Raw genomic sequence first — 21,383 nt, 5'->3', positions numbered from 1 at the left:
CCAAAATCCAAAAGAAACTTCAATTGCTTGATGGAAGATTGGCTAAGTGACTTCAGCGCACATCTGGCCACAAACAGTCTCTCAGAACAAATCTCTATGGTAATTGCAATTAATGACAGAAATATTTCACTCCCTTGTTTGATTCAGAGACTAGGCTGCAGTAGGAATCCCTTCTTTCCTTGGAAGCTTCCCTGGCCTAAGGTCTACTAACTGATATGGTTTCATTGCAGGGAGGTCCGTGACCCCAGTATATTTCCTCCATCTAGGTTCTTCATTAGTCATTTTCCTTACTGACTTCCTCTTAAAATATTCAAACATGATAGAGCAATTTAGCCAAATCATACAGAAATGTGATTTACACTATGATTTTATCCAAGCAGAAAATAGAGGTTAGTGTGTGTGTGTGTGTGTGTGTGTGTGTGTATGTTGAGAGGTGGGGGAGGAACGGGATGGATGGAGGCAAAGGGCAAGGGAAAAGGACTTGAAAGGCCGAATAGCCCTGCCTACTTCACAGAGTTCTTTAGTTTCAGGGTAGGAGGAAAGAAAAGCTGATAGGGGAATTCAAAAAGTTTAAGAAGGATGTAATGGGCTCTTAATCTAGCAGCTGAATCTTCAGGATATACTTCCTTGTAGGCTCCTGTATGGGCATAACATCAGTCAGGGTTCCAACAAGAAATAGTACACTTGACAAAATGGAATTGAAAGGGGGGTATTTATAAAGAGGTTACTTATAAATGTGTAGATATAGAGAACCACAGAGAATAGCACAATAACAGGCTAGAATAAGCTAAACTCTTACCTTTCCTAGACCCTAAGGGACAAAGGTAGGAAGTGGTTCCCAGAGCCTTGAAGGACTGAGTCAAGTACAATTGACTATCTTGAGAGGAGTGGTGACTTGTTGAGAGGCTAACTTAGCCCAAGGTGACCTTGTAATGAGGGAAACAGAAGAATAAATACCTTACTTAATTTTCCTCCCTCTCTCTGATCTCCTGATGGTAAATTCACCAAACCCAACCAAAAGCCAGAGGGCAAGGAAGTTCACTGATGTCCATACAGATCAGCCTCCCAAGGAAGAAAGCAGAGTAGAGCAGGGTAGAGAGTGCATTTGGAGGGGAGAACAGGAGATATCTAACACAGCCACCAAGTGAAGGTTCTGTGGGCAGACTCCTTGGAGCCTGATACAGTGCTGGAAACATCTACTGAACCAACTCCAGTGACTGGGAAATTTTATCTTCATGCATACTTTGCTCTGTGGCTATGGGGTCAGAAGCTTTCCCATTATAGAAATTCTTTTCTCTATTATTTAATGCCCATTCCATTTTCAATCCTCCTTCATACTTTCTTAATCTTGTATCCTTGGGTATATCATTTAGAACTCTTTTGTTTGCAAGTAACAAAACGAACACATAAATTGAAAAACACACACACACACCAAAAAACAACCCTCAAATTGACTTAAAGATAAAAGGGAATTTACTGAATCACTGAAAAGTCAAGGTGTATTTTGACCTCAGGCATAGCCAAGTTCAGGAACTCAAAGATGTCATTAGGAGCCAGTCTCTCTCCATCTCTCAATTCTGCTCTCCATCATGTTGGCTTCATTCTCAGGCTCTGCAAATCAAGATAGACTTCCCTTATAGGCAAGCATTACTAGACCTAAACTCTTAAAGGCTAATGTCCACTTGAAAAGATAGTTTCTCTTCCCTGATAGTTCAAATAAAAATTCTGAGTCTCTCATTGACTTGATTTGGATTCTGTGCCCATCCCTGAACCAATCTCTGTGGCCACAGGGAGCAACTTTTCTAGTTGGCCAGGCTTGAGTCACATGCCCACCCCTGAAGCTCAGGGTAATAGCAATACCACTCAACCTGCCTGGATTGAAAGTCAGGGAGAGATGATCCTCCTGAGGAAAACTGAAGTGATAGTACCAAAGAAGGGTGAATGAATGTGAAGTGGGAGATAGAATAGATGTCCACTACATTTTGTCAAACAGTGTCTTGTCAAATCCTACACCTACTTAAGGTTGTATCTGAACTTTTCGACTAAAATCTTTTCAAAATTTTAACATTAAGATGTTCAAAGAACTGTTCTTTCACCCTACCTTGGCATTTTCTCAACTCTTTTGCTTGGAAGAAAGGGAAGGTGGACAGAGAAAGTTGCCACCTTAATTTAGTCTGCTTTGTCTTTACCAAAGAAAATTCTATAATTCAAGTCAGCCTTAGAAGTCTGGCTTACATAAAACTTTTTTTTTTTTTTTTTTCCCAGAAGAGAATGATATAACATTCATAAAACAGTTAACTTGACTCAGAAAACTATTTGACTTACATCAGAAACAAGCATGTTCACAAATGAGAAGTAGGATGAGGATGACATCCTTTCCCACCTCTCTAATCCTCTAGCTGCTGATATATATATAGAAAATCCTAAGGAATGTACTAAAAGACTATTAGAGCTAATAATAAGGTTGTCAAGATAAAAGATCAGGATACAAAAATCAGTTGTGTTTCTATACACTAGCAGTGAACAATTCAAAAGTTAAATTAACAAGTCAATTCCATTTACAATAGTATAAAAATAATAAAACACTTAGGAAAAGACTAACAAAAGAAATGCAAGACTTGTACACTGAAAATTACATAGTATTTTTGAAGTAAATTCAAGAACAAAATAAATGGAAAGACATCTGTGCTCATTAATTAGAAGATTAATATTGCTAAAATGTCAATAGTCCCCAAATTGATATACAAATTCCATATAATCCTTTCAAAATTCCAACTTCCTCTTTTCTTCAGAAATTGACAAGGTGATCCTAATACTCATATAGAAATGTAAGGGACCCAGAAAATCCAGAATAATCTTGAAAAAGAAGAACAAATCTAGAAGACCTATACATGCCAATTTCAAAATTTACTACAAAGCTAGAGTAATTAAAACAGCATGGCACTGTCATAAGGGTAGACATATTGATCAATGGAATAGAATTGGGAGCCCAGAAATAAACCTACACATCTATGGCCATTTGATTTTTGAAAATGGTGCTACATCCATTCAATAGTCAAAGAATATTGTCTTCAATAAATGCTGCTGGGACAATCCACATGCAAAAAAAAAAAAAAAAAAAAAAAAAGAATTTGAACTCATACCTCATACCATATACAAAAATTAACCCAAATGGATCAAAAAACTAAATGTAAGAGCTAAAACTAGAAAACTCTTAGAAAAAAACAGACATAAATCTTTGTGATCTTGGAGTAAACAATGGTTTCTTAAATACCAAAAGCACAAGTGACAAAAGAAAAATAGATAAATTTGACTTCATCAAAAATTGAAAACTTTTATGCTTCAAAGGACACTATCAAGAAAGTGAAAATATAAAGTACAGCATAGGAAGTGTAGTCAATAATATTGTAATAACTATGTATGGTGCCAAGTGGGTACTAGAAATGTCGGGGGAACATTTTGTAAAGTATATGCTTTGTCTAACCACTACACTGTACACCTGAAACCAACACAAAATAATACTGAATGTAAAATGTAATTGAAAAATAAAATTTAAAAAAGAGAGAGTCTAATTTGTAAATACACAGTTGTGATAGAGGTAGTATTTAAAATTATGGCAGTGAACAAGCTCATCCAAGAAGAGCATATAGAATGAAAAGAGGAGGGATCTGAGGACAAAACTGGGGAAACACCAACTTTGGGGCCTTGGACTGAAGAAGAACAAGCAGTTTAAAGAAACTAAGAAAGATAAGGCAGAGGGATAGGAGGAACATCACTAGAATGTGATGTCGCAGGAACCAAGACAGGATGGAATGGTCAACAGAATCAAACCCTATTGAAAAATCATGTGAAAATTAACTTTCAAAGTATCCACTAGATTTTGTACTGGAGTAGGGACTGCTGGTGACCTTATCAGAGAATTTTCACTAAATTGGAGGGGGGCAAAAAACAAAGTGCCCCAGGTTGAATGATGAAAGGAGCACAATGAAGTGGATATAGTGTAGACTATTTTCTAACAAGAAGAGAGAAGGGGTAGAGGGAGGAAATTATTCTAAGATCAGAGGGAACTTGAACCATTTTACTGTATGGGAAAAAATATCCAGTAGCACAGGAAAGGGAGGAGGTGCTGGGAATAGAGGGTGAATAAGGTGTATGGAAGTCCCTGAGGCAAAGGAACAGGAGGGACTGAGATCTAGAGTGTGAAGATAGGGTTTATCAAGGAAAGCTAAGGGACTTAGAGGCTCAATTACTGGATTTTATTTATTTATTTATTTATTTATTTATTTATTTATTTATTTATTTATTGTTAATCCTCACAGGATTTTTTCCCATTGATTTTCAGAGAGAGGGGAAGGGAGAGAGAAAGAGAGAGAGAAACATTGATGCGCCAGACACATTGATTGGTTGCCTCCTGCAGGAGCCCCCCACCCCCACCCCCACCCCACCCCCACCCCACCCCACCCCACCCCCCCCACCCCACCCCCACCCCCACCCCACCCCCACCCCACCCCCACCCCCACCCCACCCCCACCCCCACCCCCACCAGGGCGTGGAGTCAAACCTGCAATCCCAGTACCTGCCCTTCACCGGTAATCAAACCCGCGACTCTTCGATTCCGGGCTGAGGGTCTAACCGAGGCTCTTAATGAGAGGAACTCCAAGGTCACTTGCTTAGGATGAGGAGGGAAAAGTGCAAACATGAGACTATAGAAAGTTTGACATAGCAACTGAGAGTTATGGGAGCAGAGTTTCCCTTACACCCACTCATCCTACCCCCAGGTTAGAAATTTATTCAGTGTGTCTAGTGTTGTTCGTCAGAAACTCGGAAACAAGAGTCCAGTCTCTCTGGGCTTGCTGAAGGCGCCGGCGCAGCTTCCCAGCCCGCTCGCCCTGTAGGAGGCGTTGTGCCAAGCAACGTAGCTCCAGGGCGGAGCTCCGCGCAGCTCCCAACTTGCCCGCCAAGCAGGGGGCGCACTGCCACCGCCGGTGGGTCGCCACACTCCTCCCGACAGAACTCCGATGTGTGTTGTGCTACCTCGTCGCCCCCGATAGGTGGTCGTGTGGTAAGCGAATTGGCTTCACTCTTTGTCGGAAGAACTAGCGAGTGAAAAAGGAAGGAGGCGAGGACTGGGCAACGACTGAGGCGGGACTGTGAGAGGCGGCGAGGGGCCAGTCGGTAGGTGGCCACCGCTTCCCACAGAAGCGGCAGGGGGTCGGCCTACTAGGCCGCCATGGCCGTAGCCTTGGGGGACGCCGGGAGCGGTTTCCGCCACAGCGAGATAGTCCTGTTCATCAACGAAGAGGTGCTCAACAACGGCGGCGGCCCCGACTTCTACGCCACCTTCAGCGCGCGGCCCTGGAGCGAAATCGAGGACGAGCTGCGCTGCATCGTGACCGACCCTCAGGTGCCGCTCGCCAGCAAGAGGGCCTGCGCCTGGAGTGCGCTGGCCTTGGGGGTGCGTGTGGGTGCGAGGCAGCGCGAGGAGCACGCGCGCGGGGTGCGGCAGCTGCAGGAGCGGCTGCAGGAGCACGAGGCGACAGCCTGGGCTCTGGCTTCCCAGCTGCAGCGGCTGCGCGAAGAGCGCGATTGGCTGCTCTGGCAGTTCCGTCGGGCGCGCGAAGACCTGCAGCGGGCGCAGGACCAGCGCGAGGCCGCGCGCGGGCAGCTGCTCCTGGCCGAGAAGCGGCGCCAGCAGGTCGTACCCCACTATTCTTTAAAATAATATAGTGTGTACTGTTTTAAAGAAAGATGAGATTCTATTGAATCTGTTCATTAACATTTTTTTAACTTCATTTTTATTGCTGACTTGATTTAACTTTATTTTTATTATTGACGCTATTACAGACGCCCCAGCTGCTCGGGTATGATGCATGGCCGCTGAATGTAGAGGAGCGGAACCAGGTGCTGGCCAAGATGTGGCAGCGTAGGCTGGATGCAGATTCCCAGAAGGAGAGGGACCAGGTGGCCTCGACAATGGATGCAGTTTACCTGCCAAGACCCCCAGACCCCCAGATGCCTCCTGGGGTGGTCTACCCACCTGGCAGGTGCCCTGCAGTTGGGTCCGAGGAGGAGATAGCACTGCAGTGTGGCGAGGAGAGCCAAGGCCAAGAGGAAGGTCCTGTGAAGCCCCACTTCATAAACCCTTCGGAGCACAGCTGCAGCCAAGACCCAACCTCAGAGAAGCAGCAACCTCAGGGGTCGTCTACCCAAAGGTAAGGGCCTTTGAGTCCCAGCAAGAGGAGAAATTCAGCCCTCAGGGGGAGGGATTGGGATTGCCTGTGCTCTAGAGTGTGAATAATTTCCCCAGACACTTGGCTTGCCATAAATTGCAAGAAAATCTAGATACCTTGGCTCCAAACAAGCTCCTCACTGAGTTCAGGGATGTAGAAAAAGAACAGGCACATACTCCAAAGAGAAATCAATTTCCAGAGGCTCCTTCTGATCAGACACTTTTATTTACACCATAGAAAATTTGAAAACCTAGCAAACAAAAATTGCCATTGTCCTACCATCAAGCAATAGACATTTTAACATTAATATATCTATTTCCACATATTGATCTCTTTTCCTCAATTTCATATTTCACATGTATGTATATGTATGTATATAGTGTGATTGTTTTAAAGAAATATGAGATTCTATTGAATATGTGCATTAATCTTTTTTAACTTAATTTTTATTATTGACACTATTACAGATGTCTCCATACACCCCCTCTTTGCCCACCTCCACCCAGCCCCCACCCTCTCCTCCCCTGGCCTTTACCACACTATTGTTTGTGTCCATGGGTTATGCATATATGTTCCTTGTTTAATCCCTTCACCTTCTTTCATCCAGTCCCCCACACCCCTCTTCCTTCTGACAGCTGTCAGTCTGTTCCATGTATCCATGCCTCTGGTTCTATTTTTTTAAATTAGAGTCTTTTTAAAATAATATTTTTATTGAATTTTAGAGAGAGGAAGGGAGAGGGAGAGAGGAAGAGAAACATCTGTGTGAGAGTGGAACACTGATCTGCTGCCTCCTGTACGCCCCCCGCCAGGGATCGAGCCTGAAACCCGGGCATGTGCCCTGACCAAGAATCCAACGGGCAACGCTTTGGTGCAAGGGGCAGATCACCAACCAACTGAGCCACACCCACCAGGGCTCTGTTTCTATTTTGTTTGTCAATTTATTTTGTTCATTAGATTACACATATAAGTGAGATCATATGGTATTTGTCTTTCTCTGACTGGCTTATTTCACTTAGCATAATAATCTCCAGGTACATTCATGCTGTCGTAAAAGGTAAGATTTTCTTCATTTTTACAGCCCCGTAGTATTCCATTGTGTAAATGTACCACTGCTTTTTTATCCACCCATCTACTGATGGGCATTTGGGCTGTTTCCAGATCTTGGCTATTGTAAATAACACTGCTATGAGCATAAGGGTGCATATATTCTTTCGAATTGCCGTTTCAGGATTCTTAGGTTATATTCCCAGAAGTGGGATCACTTGGTCACACAGTAGTTCCATTTTTAATTTTTTGAGGAATATTCATTAATCTTTTAAAGGAAAATGTCTCCAATTGCATTTAGGTTCACAGGTGGTAAACCCTGGATGGCTGCTACCAATTCAATTGGTTGACACCCTGTAGAGGCTGCCATGATGAAACAGTCTCTTTTTCTCCTTTCTGTATTCTCTTTAACCTCCTCTTTCCCATAATACCCTCTTTCTAAGTCTTTGACTGAGAATGACAATGCTTTTAGAACATAAAATACATTATATTCTGTGAACACTGCTTTTTCTTGAGAATGCTTTTATTACGCTGTAAACTGCAGCAGTGTTCATATTCGTTTCTTGATTTGGTTTTTGTAACATTCATAGGTGAGGGCCTGTTTTTTGTGTCTCTAAGCTCCAGGAACTTGTATGCAGCTGAAGAACCTCTGGCTCCCAGTGTGTGAATCCTCACAAAATACCCTTCTGCCTCTCAGCAAGCAGCCTTCACCTCAGTGACACCTCAACTGGCTGGAGCTAAAAAGAATGTGAAGGAGTCAGGAAATAGGAGACATTCTGGCTCATATCTTAGAACAAGGGAGAGCAGATAGATTTTGTTAGAACTTAATTCTTCTGTTGGGGTAAAGGGATTAACATAGCATAGTTCAAAGGGGGTTGGGAGGGTAGTATTAAGTTTTAGAGATTATAGCAATTTTCTTGAGTTTTATTCATTCATTAATTGAACAAAAAGTTATTGTGTAAAAACTATTTGTTAGGAACCACAGTTATATGTTATTATCTGATGCACACATTATTACCCAGGTGGATGAGTCTGTTTAGATCAGGGATGGGGAACCTTTTTTCTGCCAAGGGCCATTCGTATATTAATAACATCATTCTGGGGCCATACAAAATTATCAACTTAAAAATTAGCTATGCACTTGCCTTGGCAGGGCCAGACAAAATAATTTCAAGGATTAGATGATAGAAGAGAGTCTAATTTGAGATACAGTGTAGACCAGGTATGTCTTCTTTGTCTAGCATGCACTGTGGCTTTTGGGTGAATCCCAATGAAATAACGTTAATATCCATCTCTACAATTTTGGGGACAAAGTCAAAGAGACTTTCATGGAAGGACTTGAATGACTGAACTGCTCATCACATTAATTCCAATGGAGACGAATGGGCAGTGGCAAAGATCAGGAAAATGGCCTCACAAGAATGCAAGCAGGACTTTTCTGGCACTCTGCTGATTTCCTCCCTTGAGAGGGACAGCTGTCCTGGTTGCCTGAAAGACGACTGGGCGACTGTCTTAAAGAAGGACAGTGCTCCAGGAGTGTTGGCTATACACTTGAGCCCTGAGCCTCGGCCACTTTCATCGTAAGCCCCTTTCCAGTCAAGAATGGATGAAGAGCCAAAGGAATTCCAAGGACAGACATCGTGCTTCTCTTGGGAGGACTAACTGGATTAAACATAGACTGGACTGGGTGGGATAGGCACTGTTCAGAATGCCCCTTCCATTTGGTGTATTCTGAGCAGGCTCTACACTCCCCTGAGGCAGCTGCTGCTGCTGCAACAGGGGAGCCCAGATGGAGCCTGGGTGTGGGAAGTCAGATCAGCCTCTTGTTTGAACAAAAGATGTCCTAGAGTTTCCCCCTTGAGGTCTCAGCTCACCAAGCTCAACCTTTGTCAGGATTTTTAAAATTCTAACTGGAAATAAAGCGTGTGCACTTCCCTGTGGTGTCTTATGTAGTGTGTATCTCAGGGCAGGTTTACTCAAAGGCTGCAGCTTAAATCTGTATCTTCCTTCCATCCTGCTGAGGTGAAAAGTCAATCGCATGCACTACTGAAGGGCCCCTCCTCTTCCTGAGAGTTACTCAAGGATGGGAGGGGGAGACTGTGGGGCCTTCAATCATTTTGTGATTTTCCCTGTTACCCTCACTGTCCAAGTCCACGTGGTCCCTCAAAGATGGGCATCTCTGCTGCTCCTGAGCCCATGGGGCATGAGAGGTGAGGTGGAGAGGGGGCTTCTATCTAGGCTAGGAGACCTAATGCCTGGTGTCCAGCCACCCTATGTGCACCATTTCCCTGAGGCCCGTCCCTCTCGGTAGAAATTTCCCTCCTGCATTTCTGTTTTCCAAGGCACTGTTCCCTCCCTCCTATGCACAATCCCATCAAGGAGCTCAGGATTCTGGAAAACAGGCAGGCTTAGACAGTCTGTTAACAAGAGAAATGTTCCCTGAGGCAAATGGGGGTGACTGGCTACCTGCTGGGTACAGGGGCAGAGAGGGGGCAGAGCACAGATGTGATCCTGCCCCACCAGCTTTCTCTCTTTCCTCAGAGGCCTGATTACCTGGAGGACTTGGTTACTTGGGAGATCACTGAGGAGGAAGGGGACCATCAGGGACAGCAAGCCAAAGCTCTGTTTTCTGGGTTGGGGTTGGCTTTGTGATACTCATGTGTATGTGTGTGCTGATAGCTCCCTGGAATTTTGGGAGGATGGGACACAGATGAGACTAGGTAATGTTATAGTACATTTTAATCTGGTGGTTCTCATTGGTTTCTGGACCAGCAGAACCAGGATCACCTGGGTACTTGTTACGAGTGCAAGTTCTCAGGCTCCACCCCAGACCTGACTCCAGAAGTCCTGGGGGTGAGGCCTAACAGGTATTTTTGATGCGCCCTGACGTTTGAGAGCCTTTGTAATCCATAGTGTAATATGAACAAATCTCATGGTCGGTTATTTAGGGCTTCACAACACACTCTGATGTCCATTGGAATGTCTGTAGGTCTCTGAAAGCAGATTCATCCCTGGGCTTACCTGTTCCAAAGCTCAATGTGATTACCCAATATTTCAGGACTCACTTTTTTTCATAGCAACCTACATGAATTTTTGGCCAGAATCATTGACGTTGGCTGTTGATTATCCCTTCATTCTGGGCTGGGCACATGCAGGTAAAGGCAGTAAGTTATTTAAGGGAAAAATCTGGGCTTTGGAGCCAGAGAGGCCTGGGTTTATATACTTGCTCTACCACTCACTAGCTGTGTGACTTTGAACAAGCCACTGAAATTCTCTGATTCCCCAAAAACGTTGGCTCCTTTTTTTTCCCTCCACCCTCAGGGTTCTGCTGTGATGACAAGGTAATGCATATCAAGGATACCCATTTAGTGCCTATCATACCGCTGAGTGCCTACTATGTGACACTTTATGGCCATAATCCCATTGGTCACAGTCACAGCTCTGTAAAGTATAGGTACAATAGATACTTTTATTCATAGTTCTTCAAGAAGGATATTTTACTCCCATTTTACAGAATTCTGGTTTGGGAATTGAAACTGACACAAGAACCAGTATGTTACACTAAAGTGAGGCTGGAACAGTAAAGTGCGTAAAGACATTGCTTCCGACAGCTTGGCTCTGGGTCCCAGACACATTCAATGGATTAGTGGTAGATGATATAATCCACAAACAGCACTCTCCATAGTGCCTGGTACATATCAGTTCTAAGGTGTACATTTTCCCACATTTTAACATCTTTGAAACCAGTAGGCCTTTTGTAATGAGTTTAACTGGCAATATTTATGTTATAATTGGTAGCATCTTAGATTTGATGAAATAAGGTATTAAGTGCTTAATAAATGTTTAGCTATTACACAAGATGACCAGTCATCCATTCAGCAAATATTTTTTCAGTGTGAACTCTGTGCCAGGCACTTGTTCTGGGTACTGGGACAGAGTAGTAAACACAGCAAAAATTCCTGCTCTTAGGAAGTTTACCTGCTAGTGGGAAGCATACACAAACCATGGATTAAGTAAAATATAGTGTGTCAGATGGTGCCAGGTGATAAGAAATGAAATAGTAAGGGGGCTGGACAGTCCTGGAGGCGAGGAGTGCCATTTTAAATTGGGTGATCAGGGAATGCCCCACTGACCCAGGTGACATTTGAAAAGAGAACTGAATGGGATAAGAGGGTTAGCATGAAAGCTGTGGGGAGTTCTTTCCGAGTAGAAGGTAGAGCAAATGCAAGGACCTTGAAGTGAGAGCAGCCTTAGGGTCTTTGAGAAGTAGCAATAGGGCCAGCATGGCTAGAGTGGAGTGAGTACAGGATAGTAGATGAGTGGGGAGGGGAGCACTGCAGATTTAGGGCTGGAAACTTTCAGTATGTGGGTAAAGATTCCTTGAAATCCTTTCAAAAAGGCTCTAGATCTGAGTGTGGAAACTGCGTATTGGTACTCAGAACCACCCAGCAAGGACTGCTGTCATGGCTACACTGCACTTAAAGCCACAGGACGGCTTGGGGTAGGAATGCATTAATTTAGGGCAAGTGAGAGAGACAGTTCCATTTAGTCTCTTAAACACACTAATGCACAGTCAAAATGATTCATGGTGCAGAACAGTTTGAGGGCAGAATGATAGTGGTACGTGATCAGAATAACTAGGTGAGGCTACTCTGAAAAAAAGTGACATCCAGGGCATAAACATTACTGATGAGGCACAGTGCAAAGTGGCCTTGGTTCGATCTTTCAAAAGGCATGCTGCCACAGCATCCGTCCGCCCCTCCAGTAGGATGGACAAAACTCAAGTTATTTTAAGGATATTGAAGAAAATTTATAGGGTGGCTACATCACACAGAACAGAGTACAGAAGTCTGATTTCTATAACCATTTAATGTAAGGCATACATTTTTAAAAAATCTATTGTTTCTTAGAAACCAGGATGCAGAGTGGTTGAGAGCATGGTTTTTGAAGGCAGACAGGGCTGTGCTCAAATGTCAGTGTTGTCACTTAGTCCCTGTGCGACTTTGGCTAAGTAGCCTCAGTTACTTTATCTGTAAACTGGGAATGATACTGCCCAACCTCAGAGTTGCTGCAAAGATTAAGTGAAATAATGTGTCAAGTGCACAGCACTGTAACTGCTCAGTAAAACTATGGCTGCTTTTTCCTACTAAAATGCATTGCTTACCAAGATTTCTCCTCATTATGCCTAGGTCTTAAAACAAAGGGACTGAAACTGACACTGTCATCAAAATACAGATAGTAAAAGCAAAGAGTCCTGGCCCAGTGGCTCAGATGGTTGAAGAGTCATCCCATACACCAAAAGGTCGTGGGTTCGATTCCCGGTCAGGGCACCTACTACCTAGGTTTTGGGTTCAATCCCCGGTCGGGATGAATAAGGGAGACAACCAATCAATGTTTCACTCTCACACTGACGTTTTTCTCTCTCTCTCTCTCCCTCTCTGAAATCAATAAAAAACATATCCTCAGGTGAGGATTAAAAAACACAGATTGTAAAAGTGAAGAGAAAGAAAAACATTTCCCCAGAGTTCTAAAGGCAGTTCTAGCATTCATAGTACATGCATTGAACTTAAAAAGATGAACCACCAAATTGACTTTTTAGATACGCGGTAACCCTCACATCAATATACAGGGTGCGGGCAAAAGTAGGTTTACAGTTGTGAGTATGTGAAACACGAGTTTATTCTTGTATTAGTATTTATTAATTACTGTATTATTTTCCATACAAACAACTGTAAACCTACTTTTGCCCCACCTTGTATAAAGAACCACTCTTCCTGCTATCAGTAATCTTAAAGTGCTTCCTTCAGAGGCCCTGTGAGGTGCATAGAGCTGTGAAGTATCTTCAGTGAATTAGCCAAGACAGTAAAGACAGGTTCTATTGAGATCCCCTTCCCCAGCCCCACAAAGCAAGGTAGAGCCATTTTTTCTTAATTAAAAGCCATTAAGTACCTAACAATCAGAATACAAAATCCTATTACTCAGAAACTATAGAGAGAGCCAGTGTTTCTTTCTGCCACCAAAAGTGTCCCTTATGTAAAATGGAGTGTATTGTCATTTAATCCAATCACATAACATTTGAGCATTAGACTGTGTTGTAAGGAACTTGAAGGAATTTTCGGAAAATGGATAACTCCTCCTCTGCCTTGCCTCATCGCTGAGGTCTATCTTGCTCAGGATGGCATGAACTTCAACAATGAATATACCTCATCAGTGCAGACAGGCATATGCTAAAAGTACATTTATTAAGAATCTGTTACATTTGTCAGATTTCCAGCTTTTATTCAGAATGTTTTCTTGGAATTTTCATGACCAGATAGGCCCTGATAATTGAGGTGTCTGAACTAAAGGTTCTAATGCATTCTTAATGATGGCACTTACTTAATCTGAAGACCTATGAGATCATATGATTCCTATTGACAATTCAAGAGACCAGAATTTGAGGAACTTAGATTATACAAATCAACCCAAGCTCTTAAGGCTGAGCATATGGAATAAAAATGAAGTTATCCACAGTGATATGGATTGTATGATCTTTATTATTTTATAACCCATTGATTTAAAAATCACACATATCAGATCAAACAAGAATACCACAGTATGCTTTATTTTGCAGGTATTAATTAGTTCGTTAAATTGGTATGTCCAAAACTTTAGTTAGCAGCAAGCATCAATTCTTCCAAAGAAGCTTAGGTGAAAAACAATTTTTATTCATGAGCTCAAAGTCCTACTGTCTGATCCACAGTTATACTGACATAAAAATGAACTCAGTGAGCAAAGCTAATTGAACACTCAGATCATAGATTTGGGGCTTCCTGTATTTTACTGGAGTTGAAGCAGTGTTTGTTTTAACCCTCTATTAATATTTTGTATTTTAATCTTAATCTCAAACAAGATTAAACACACATTTGGTAATTATCTAAGATAAAGCCATGAAACTTAATGAAAAATTAGTGATATTAGTCCCCTATCCAAAAAGTAGAACACTTTTAAACAAACCTATAATTGTGAATGTATTTTAATTTCTAATTCATATACTTAGCAAGGCCACAATCTGATTTAAATAATCTGGCTTCTAGACAATCATCTGAAAAATATTTATTGAAATGAAGCCACTGTTCTTTATGGTGCCATTATTTTGACCAAATGACAAATAAGCAATTGTTTTCACAGGAAACCATTTAAAAAGAAAACATTCCTGAAATACTTAGCAAATAGGGAGGGCTTGAATCTGTATCAGAACTAGTGTTCTAAGGGAGAAGTAATTGAGCAATCTGACTTTCTACTCCAGTTTGGAATATATGCTTTTGAGATGCACATATAGGTAAGATAGTAAAGAAAGATGTCAGTGAATTTCCTTTCTTTTTAACAAAATGTTATAATTCCAGTTATTGGCAAAGAGTCCTGGCATCCGTTAATGGCAACAATACAGTGGTGAGTGTCTGCATTGTGCTGAGAGGTAGATGGGGACTTAATCCTTGGATTTGATAACAAACTAACTTAAGGTCTAAGCTTAATTTATTATTCCACGGAACATTTTTTAAGTGAAGGCAGATCTTTGGAAACTTTTGTTTTTAGTTATATAGAGATAAAATAGCTCAATAGAATAAACATCTGCCCTATACTAGTAACAGGTATGCAAAGCAGCCACATGGGCCCTAGAGAAATCCAACACTATGCTTCCGAGTCAAAGGGCAATTCAACAGCCTAGCCAATCAGAAACTGGGATGAGTGGTCTCTAGTACCTTACTCCAAAAGCTAGAGCCACTTGAGGTCTCTACCAGGATATAAATCTATATGGAGATCAACAAATTTACAGAATAATCCCAGTCTAGCTTTGGCTAGGCAGACATCTAACTGATGATGTTTCAGGGCCCACTAGCCTTTAAAGCAGGGCGGGGAACATCTGGCCCACGGGCCATATACAGCACCGCGAAATCATTTGGTCTGGCCCTGCCAAGGCAACTACAGGTGGGACTCGAAATTCAATAAATCTAGGATCTTTTTTCAGAGCTAATTTTTACGTTGATAATTTTGTATGGCCTGGTAATGATGTTATAAATATCCAAATGGCCCTTGGCAGAAAAAAGGTTCCCCACCCCTGCTCTAGAGTTAGCGCTTGCGGCTTTGAGAAGAAACAGATACATTAAAAATATCAATTAGAATTTATGCACATAGGAAATGGGAGACTGCAGGAGGCACACAAAGTACTGAAGTTTGTTTTTGTTTTTGTTTTTTTATGGAGGGTGAATTAATTTTCTGAACAAGTTAAGGCTCTAATGAAAGGAAACATTCTAAATCATAAGCCTAAAAAACCATAACCCTCTCTATATCAACACCTTACAAAAAAGCCGAAGATCTTACTTCATCCTTTGGCATAAATGTCAAGTCTGAGATAATCAGTATATTCTAAACTCCAAAGGGGAAAAAAAAGATCCTCATTAAAATATAGTAGCCATCAATATTAGTGAAGAAAACAGCCAGACTTTTGCTATTAAAAACAGTATTGGGAAGTCATTTCTGTCCTTCATTTTTTAACTAGTAGAAAAACACAGATTTAAATACTCCTGATCAGGAGGTTTGGAAAGGAAGTCTTATGAACCAAATTTTATGTTTGCCTCCAATAAAAATGAATTCATTATTTTCTTGAATTTATTTCCCGAAGCAAGTTAAATTCTCTAACAGCTTTGCTTTTGCAAATAAGGTCAAAATAGCAAAATACAAATAACTGCAACATATAAAATTATACTTCAGTAGAAATGCTTTCATAATTAGATCCAGAGGCGTAAACTTATTACTTACTAAAAAAAATATTCTAAGCCATAATTTTTCTTTCAATTACATTTTAACAAAGGAAGGAAAAACAAAGGAAATTGGTCCTAATACATTTTTTTTTCTTAGATAAGTGCTACTCATGCCCAAGTTAGCTAGCAATTCACTGAGGTTAGTCTGCATCTCAAACAATCAATTGCACAGCATTTCCTGGCTTTTGGCCAATGGAAACATAACTTCTGATGGCAAAAAAACAAAGAGCACTAGATTTAATTGGCTACACAGACTGATATCCAGTGCGACTTTTCCTTCTTCCAATCATGTAAGAGATAAAGACAACAATGATAAGGAAACCCAAGGCCACACCTACTGCGACAGGAATAAGAAAGTTGAGGTCAGAGTCGGCAGAACATTCTTCAGCTGTTAGAAAAGAACAGACAGAAAGCAAGGAAAGGAAATTAGTACGGAATGCAATTAAGCAGAAGCATCCAAACAAGAAAAGCATTTTGAAAGTGTACATAGGTTAGTCTTGTAGAGCATTACCCTGATTTTCTGATTTTCTCTGTATCCACCCAAATATTTCTAAGCAACTGATCCTCTTAAAGCTCTCATCAGTTCATCTCAAATCACACTGAATGACTCAGTACAAAAAGCAGAAGTTTAGGGAAAAAGAGGAAAAGGTCCAAAACACTAAATTGTGCTTGCCTAACATGGGGAGATTTTATGTTTAATTTTGTAATGGCATTGGGGAAACAATCACCCACACTTAACACTACTGCCTGAGTATCTCCCCACTCCCTTGCTCCCTTGCCACAACTATCATTGAAATATAAATAAGAACTCTATAAGTAATAAAATTTAAGTTGAAAAGAACTTAGGATGAAAAATGCAGTATAAAGTTTTTCACACAGGCAATAGGTAACTATAGGATTATATATAGTTAGTTTTAGCTGAGCAGTGGCCTGGAAGAATAATAGCAGAATCCCATACATTGCAATCCATTCCACTAGACCACTAGGAAGGCAATGTGTGCCATGTAGATTCTGAGCTCTGGATTCAGACAGAACTAAGTTTGCATCTTGACTCCATCGATTATTAGTTAAAGGACCTTGGTCAAGTTATTTAAACTGGGCCTCACTTTCCTCATCTCTAAAAGGGGATAATAATACCTATATTATAAGGTATTTGAGGATTAAAGACAATTGTGTTTCTAAAGCATCTGCCATACATCAGGTGATCAACAAGTGTTCTTTGCCTTCTAGTTTCCTCCCATGTTTGTGATCCCATCCAAGGAGGTTTAGGTTTTGAAGTAGCAAATAGAGATCAAAACAGGTGTTTCAGTATATTATTATTCAAAAAGCAAATATTCAATACTTTAAAAATACTTAAAAGAAGTTGAGATCATGTGTTATTTATTGAAAGTAGTTAGTACAGAAGCTCAAAGTGCCCCATTCTGATCTTACAATTTCAAGTTTAAACTAGTTTTACTGTTCAGTGACTAGATTTCATTAGGACAATTTTTTAAAAAATATATCTTTATTGATTTCAGAGAGAGGAAACAAGAGGGAGAGAGAGAGACAGAAACATCAATGATGAGAGAGTCATCGATCAAGCCCACAACCGGGCATGTGCCCTGACCAGGAATTGAACCCTGATCACCTGGATCCCAGGTCAACACTCAACCGCTGAGTCACGCCCAGCCCGGCAGGACAATTTTTATCAAAATGTTAATAATGGTTTTGCTGACCACCAGATATGTAGCCTCAGTGAAGTTACTTCCCTTTCTGTAAAATTATAGGATTAAATAATCTTTAAGGTCCTTTCCAGTATAAGTCTAATGCAATTAATAAAATGTGATATTTGGTATGATTTTGATTAATAACTTACATTTTCCTCTAAGTTTATCTTTTCCTCCTCTTGCACTTTTGTCATAAAAAAGAAAAACAAAACAGCCCAAGTGCCCATCAGTAAATGAGTGGATAAAAAAGCTGTGGCACATTTACACCATGGAATACTATGCAGCTGTGAAGAATAAGGATCTCATACCCTTTGGGACAGTATGGATGGACCTGGAGAATATTATGCTAAGTGAAATAAGCCAGGCAGCAAAAGACACAGATCACATGATCTCGCTTATATGTGGAATCTAAAGAACTTAATAAACTGATGAACATTATAGATTCAATGACATGGAAGCATAGATCAGACTGACGAATGTCAGAAGGATGGAGGAGGAGAGATTAACCAAAGAATTTATATGCATATATGCACAACCCAAGAAAATGGACAATGGTGGGGAGAGGGACTGGGGAGGGGGATGGGACGGGGTGGAATGGGTCATTGGGGAGAAAAAGGGACATTTGTAATATTTTAGACCAAAAAAATTTAAAAAAAGAAAGAAAAAAAACCAAAACAGTTGTTGGGGGGAGGGGGGGCAGATGCGGGGTGGAGGGGATCAATGGAGGGAAAAAAAGGGGACATCTGTAATACTTTCAACAATAAAGATAAATTTATAAAACCACAGTTGCTAAGGTTATGAGTATATGAGTATATGAATTTCAGTAATTATGGTAGCCTTTGTTGAGAGGATTTACTATATTTTAATGAAAGCCTTCAGAGACTGATAGCTGGGTACCAAAATACTGTAATCAAAATGAGTTGCAGAAATTCTGAACAAGCCAATATACACATAGAATGAATAAAATAATCATTTCAATGTGAAAGTCTTCTCAAGTCTATTGATTAAGCTTCCTTCTTCTTTTTACATTTAATATCTGTGCTGCACTAATAACAAGGAATATGCTTCAATAGGAGCTGATTATCTAGCTCATTTTAATAATGCTAACAGCTTCTCTCTACCCTCCATCTATGCTCTGTGCCCCCAGGGACTATCTTGAAGAAGCAAGAGCCTAGTTGCTATGCTTCACTGCATCCCTTCTGAGACTGCTGTTAGCTTACATTTCATAAGTACCAGTCTGATGACAACACTAAATAGATTTTAATGCTCTAGAGATCAACAAGATGAGGTAGAGGAACACAACACAATCTGTCCTAATTAGTTCACAGAATATTTCTATCTTTCAATGCTAATCAGGCATCCAAAGATGAGAATAATGCAAGGGGGGCAGAAAGGCAAGTGGTTAAATGTGCTTGAATCTTTTCAGGTTCTATTGATGAAAAAGAAACATTAAAAAAACTAATTCTGAAGCCAGTTTAAGTTCTGTTGTGGCCTTTGGGGTCTATTATTTACCTGGGTAGGGGGGATCACAAGCCTGAGATACTGACTTCATCCTTAACTTGGACTCAAAGAAATCAACAAAAAGTTACATAACCTAAAAAATGCTGATGGTCCTGAGGACATTCAACTGAAAACCAAACTTGAGTTTATCTGATGGGCATTTATGCCACATCAATATTTAATAAACAATATCTAAAGGCACTGTGATGAGTTTAAATAAGTATAGTTCTTATACACTGAAACAGAACACCAGTAGTGAAATAGTATTTATTAATTCTATTAAGAGACAGCTACATATTTTATTCTTATAATGACCATGTTAATAAGTTTAAGGCATCATCTATTAGGATCAAAATTTGGCCAAGGCTTCTTAAGATAAACCTTAAAACATTGCACACCAATGTTCTTTTTAGCAAGTTTGTCTTCAGGACCAGTAAAGACAACATTTTTTATTTTAAGCTGATCAAAGATAACAGTTTTTTAATTAGTAAAGATTTATCTCAAAATGTTAGCACTCATTTAAGAATTAATTTCAACAAATCAATCTTAAGGAGCAGTGTTTCAAAATTAAGAGGCAAGAAAATCTTGTTATGTGCATGTAGTTTTATATAATAAATCAGATAGCAGGTTCTAAAATTGCTCATATCCAGTGTGATGGCGCTTGAGGCCAATAAAGTAAGCCAGCAACACTAGAATAAGTACTCCTGCCAACGCTGCTCCCACCGCTATGGGCACAAGGAAGTTGTCGTCATCTGCACTGCAGTCTTGAGCTAGATGTGGAGAAAGGAAATTGAAAACAGAAACAGTGACAACATTTCAAACCTGTAAATTTTCAGTTAAAATGACAGCACTTCCCAACACATATTTGTTTTTACACCAAAGTAACATGTCATTGCATTCATTACCAGCAAATGAGATGTTCCACAAAAGTGATTTCCCAAATAACCAAATCATACACTTTTAAGTACCCCCCAAATGCAGTCATTTTGAACAAAAGATAAATAAAATGATCACCTAATTCCCAGATTTCTTAAACAGAAGATAATGGGTAAGTAGAATTAGCCTTTCCTTGATGATCATGCTGTGAGTCTTCAGAGGCAAACTGCTATGATGTTGAAGAAGCACTTAATGAAATGAACCAAGTGAACAACTATACTATGCTGACCTAAGAACTCTCTGTGTAGCAATCTGGGGTCATTCAGTAGTGGGAAAAGATTTAAACTGGCCCTGGTGGTATAACCATCTGCCTCAAGATGTTTAGTCCAGTGTGAGAGTCAGACAAGAAAAGTGGTGGTTATAATTTGAAAATGGGCGGTTATAATTTGAAAATGGGCTGTAATAGGGGCAGGAAGCACACAAAGTGTCGTGGAAGTGTTTCGGATGCACACTCAACCCAGCCTTGTTACACGTGACAAACTTTAAAAGAAGTGACACTGGAGTTGCGCTTTTAAGGATGAGTAGGAATTAACCATGCAGGTAGTGGGAAAAGCGCCCTCCAGGTGTAGGGAACAACATAGACAAAAATAAGGAGGGTATGAAAACACGGCACGTCAGGCAAAATGCAAAAAGGTTGGCATAGCTAGAACATTGGCTCAAGAGGTACTCTTGGCTAGAAAAGCAGCCGGGAAAGGGTACTAAGATCAGCTCACAAAGAACTGTATGCTCTAGGGAGTTTGGCTTTATATTGACAGCCAAAAAAAAAGTGCAGCAGGACTTTAAGTGGGATTTTGTTTCAGAACTTATGGCAGATGGAAGGCTAGTGGTGTTAAGTTAGGCGGCACCTCTATTGCTACAGTCCAGATGTCCAATAACATGGTCCTGAACTGGGTTAACAAAGTGTAAATGCCTAAGGGAAAGACTAGAGATCCAATCAGAAGGCAAAATTGACCAAATGGATGTCAGGGGTGTAGTAGGAGGAGAGAATCAGAATGGTTTCCAATTCTGCACATAGAGTGAGTGACTATGTAGATGCTGGTGCAGGTTCATGATAGGAGATACAGGAGGAAGAATATACACATTTCAGTTTTGCTTGCAGTTATTTTTGTGTGGGGGTTGTTTTTTAAATTTTTAAATGTTTGTGTATGGGAGGAGGGTGGAGAGGG

General features: G+C 40.7%; 2 protein-coding genes across 2 annotated transcripts in view; one reads left to right on the top strand and one right to left on the bottom strand.

The window, feature by feature from the left end:
• Nucleotides 1–5,230: 5,230 nt before the first annotated feature.
• Nucleotides 5,231–6,216, top strand: LOC148090415 (testis-expressed protein 13C-1-like). Its single transcript, XM_087829451.1, is given in 2 exon segments — nucleotides 5,231–5,728; nucleotides 5,845–6,216. Coding segments are annotated over 2 exon segments (870 nt in total).
• A 7,576-nt stretch (nucleotides 6,217–13,792) lies between these two features.
• The window catches only part of LAMP2 (lysosome associated membrane protein 2), a 39,632-nt gene continuing 32,041 nt past the window's right edge, over nucleotides 13,793–21,383 (bottom strand). Inside the window, exon 9 of the mRNA XM_016214055.2 lies at nucleotides 13,793–20,051. Coding sequence (XP_016069541.2) covers nucleotides 19,912–20,051 — 140 coding nt within the window. The 3' untranslated portion in view covers nucleotides 13,793–19,911. The remainder of the gene's footprint in view (nucleotides 20,052–21,383) is intronic.

Source organism: Miniopterus natalensis, chromosome X (genome assembly GCF_054644295.1).
Source record: "Miniopterus natalensis isolate mMinNat1 chromosome X, mMinNat1.hap1, whole genome shotgun sequence".
In the NCBI taxonomy this organism is placed as follows: domain Eukaryota; kingdom Metazoa; phylum Chordata; class Mammalia; order Chiroptera; family Miniopteridae; genus Miniopterus; species Miniopterus natalensis.
Note: the sequence above shows the minus strand (reverse complement) of the source record. Positions and strands in the feature narration are given on the sequence as shown.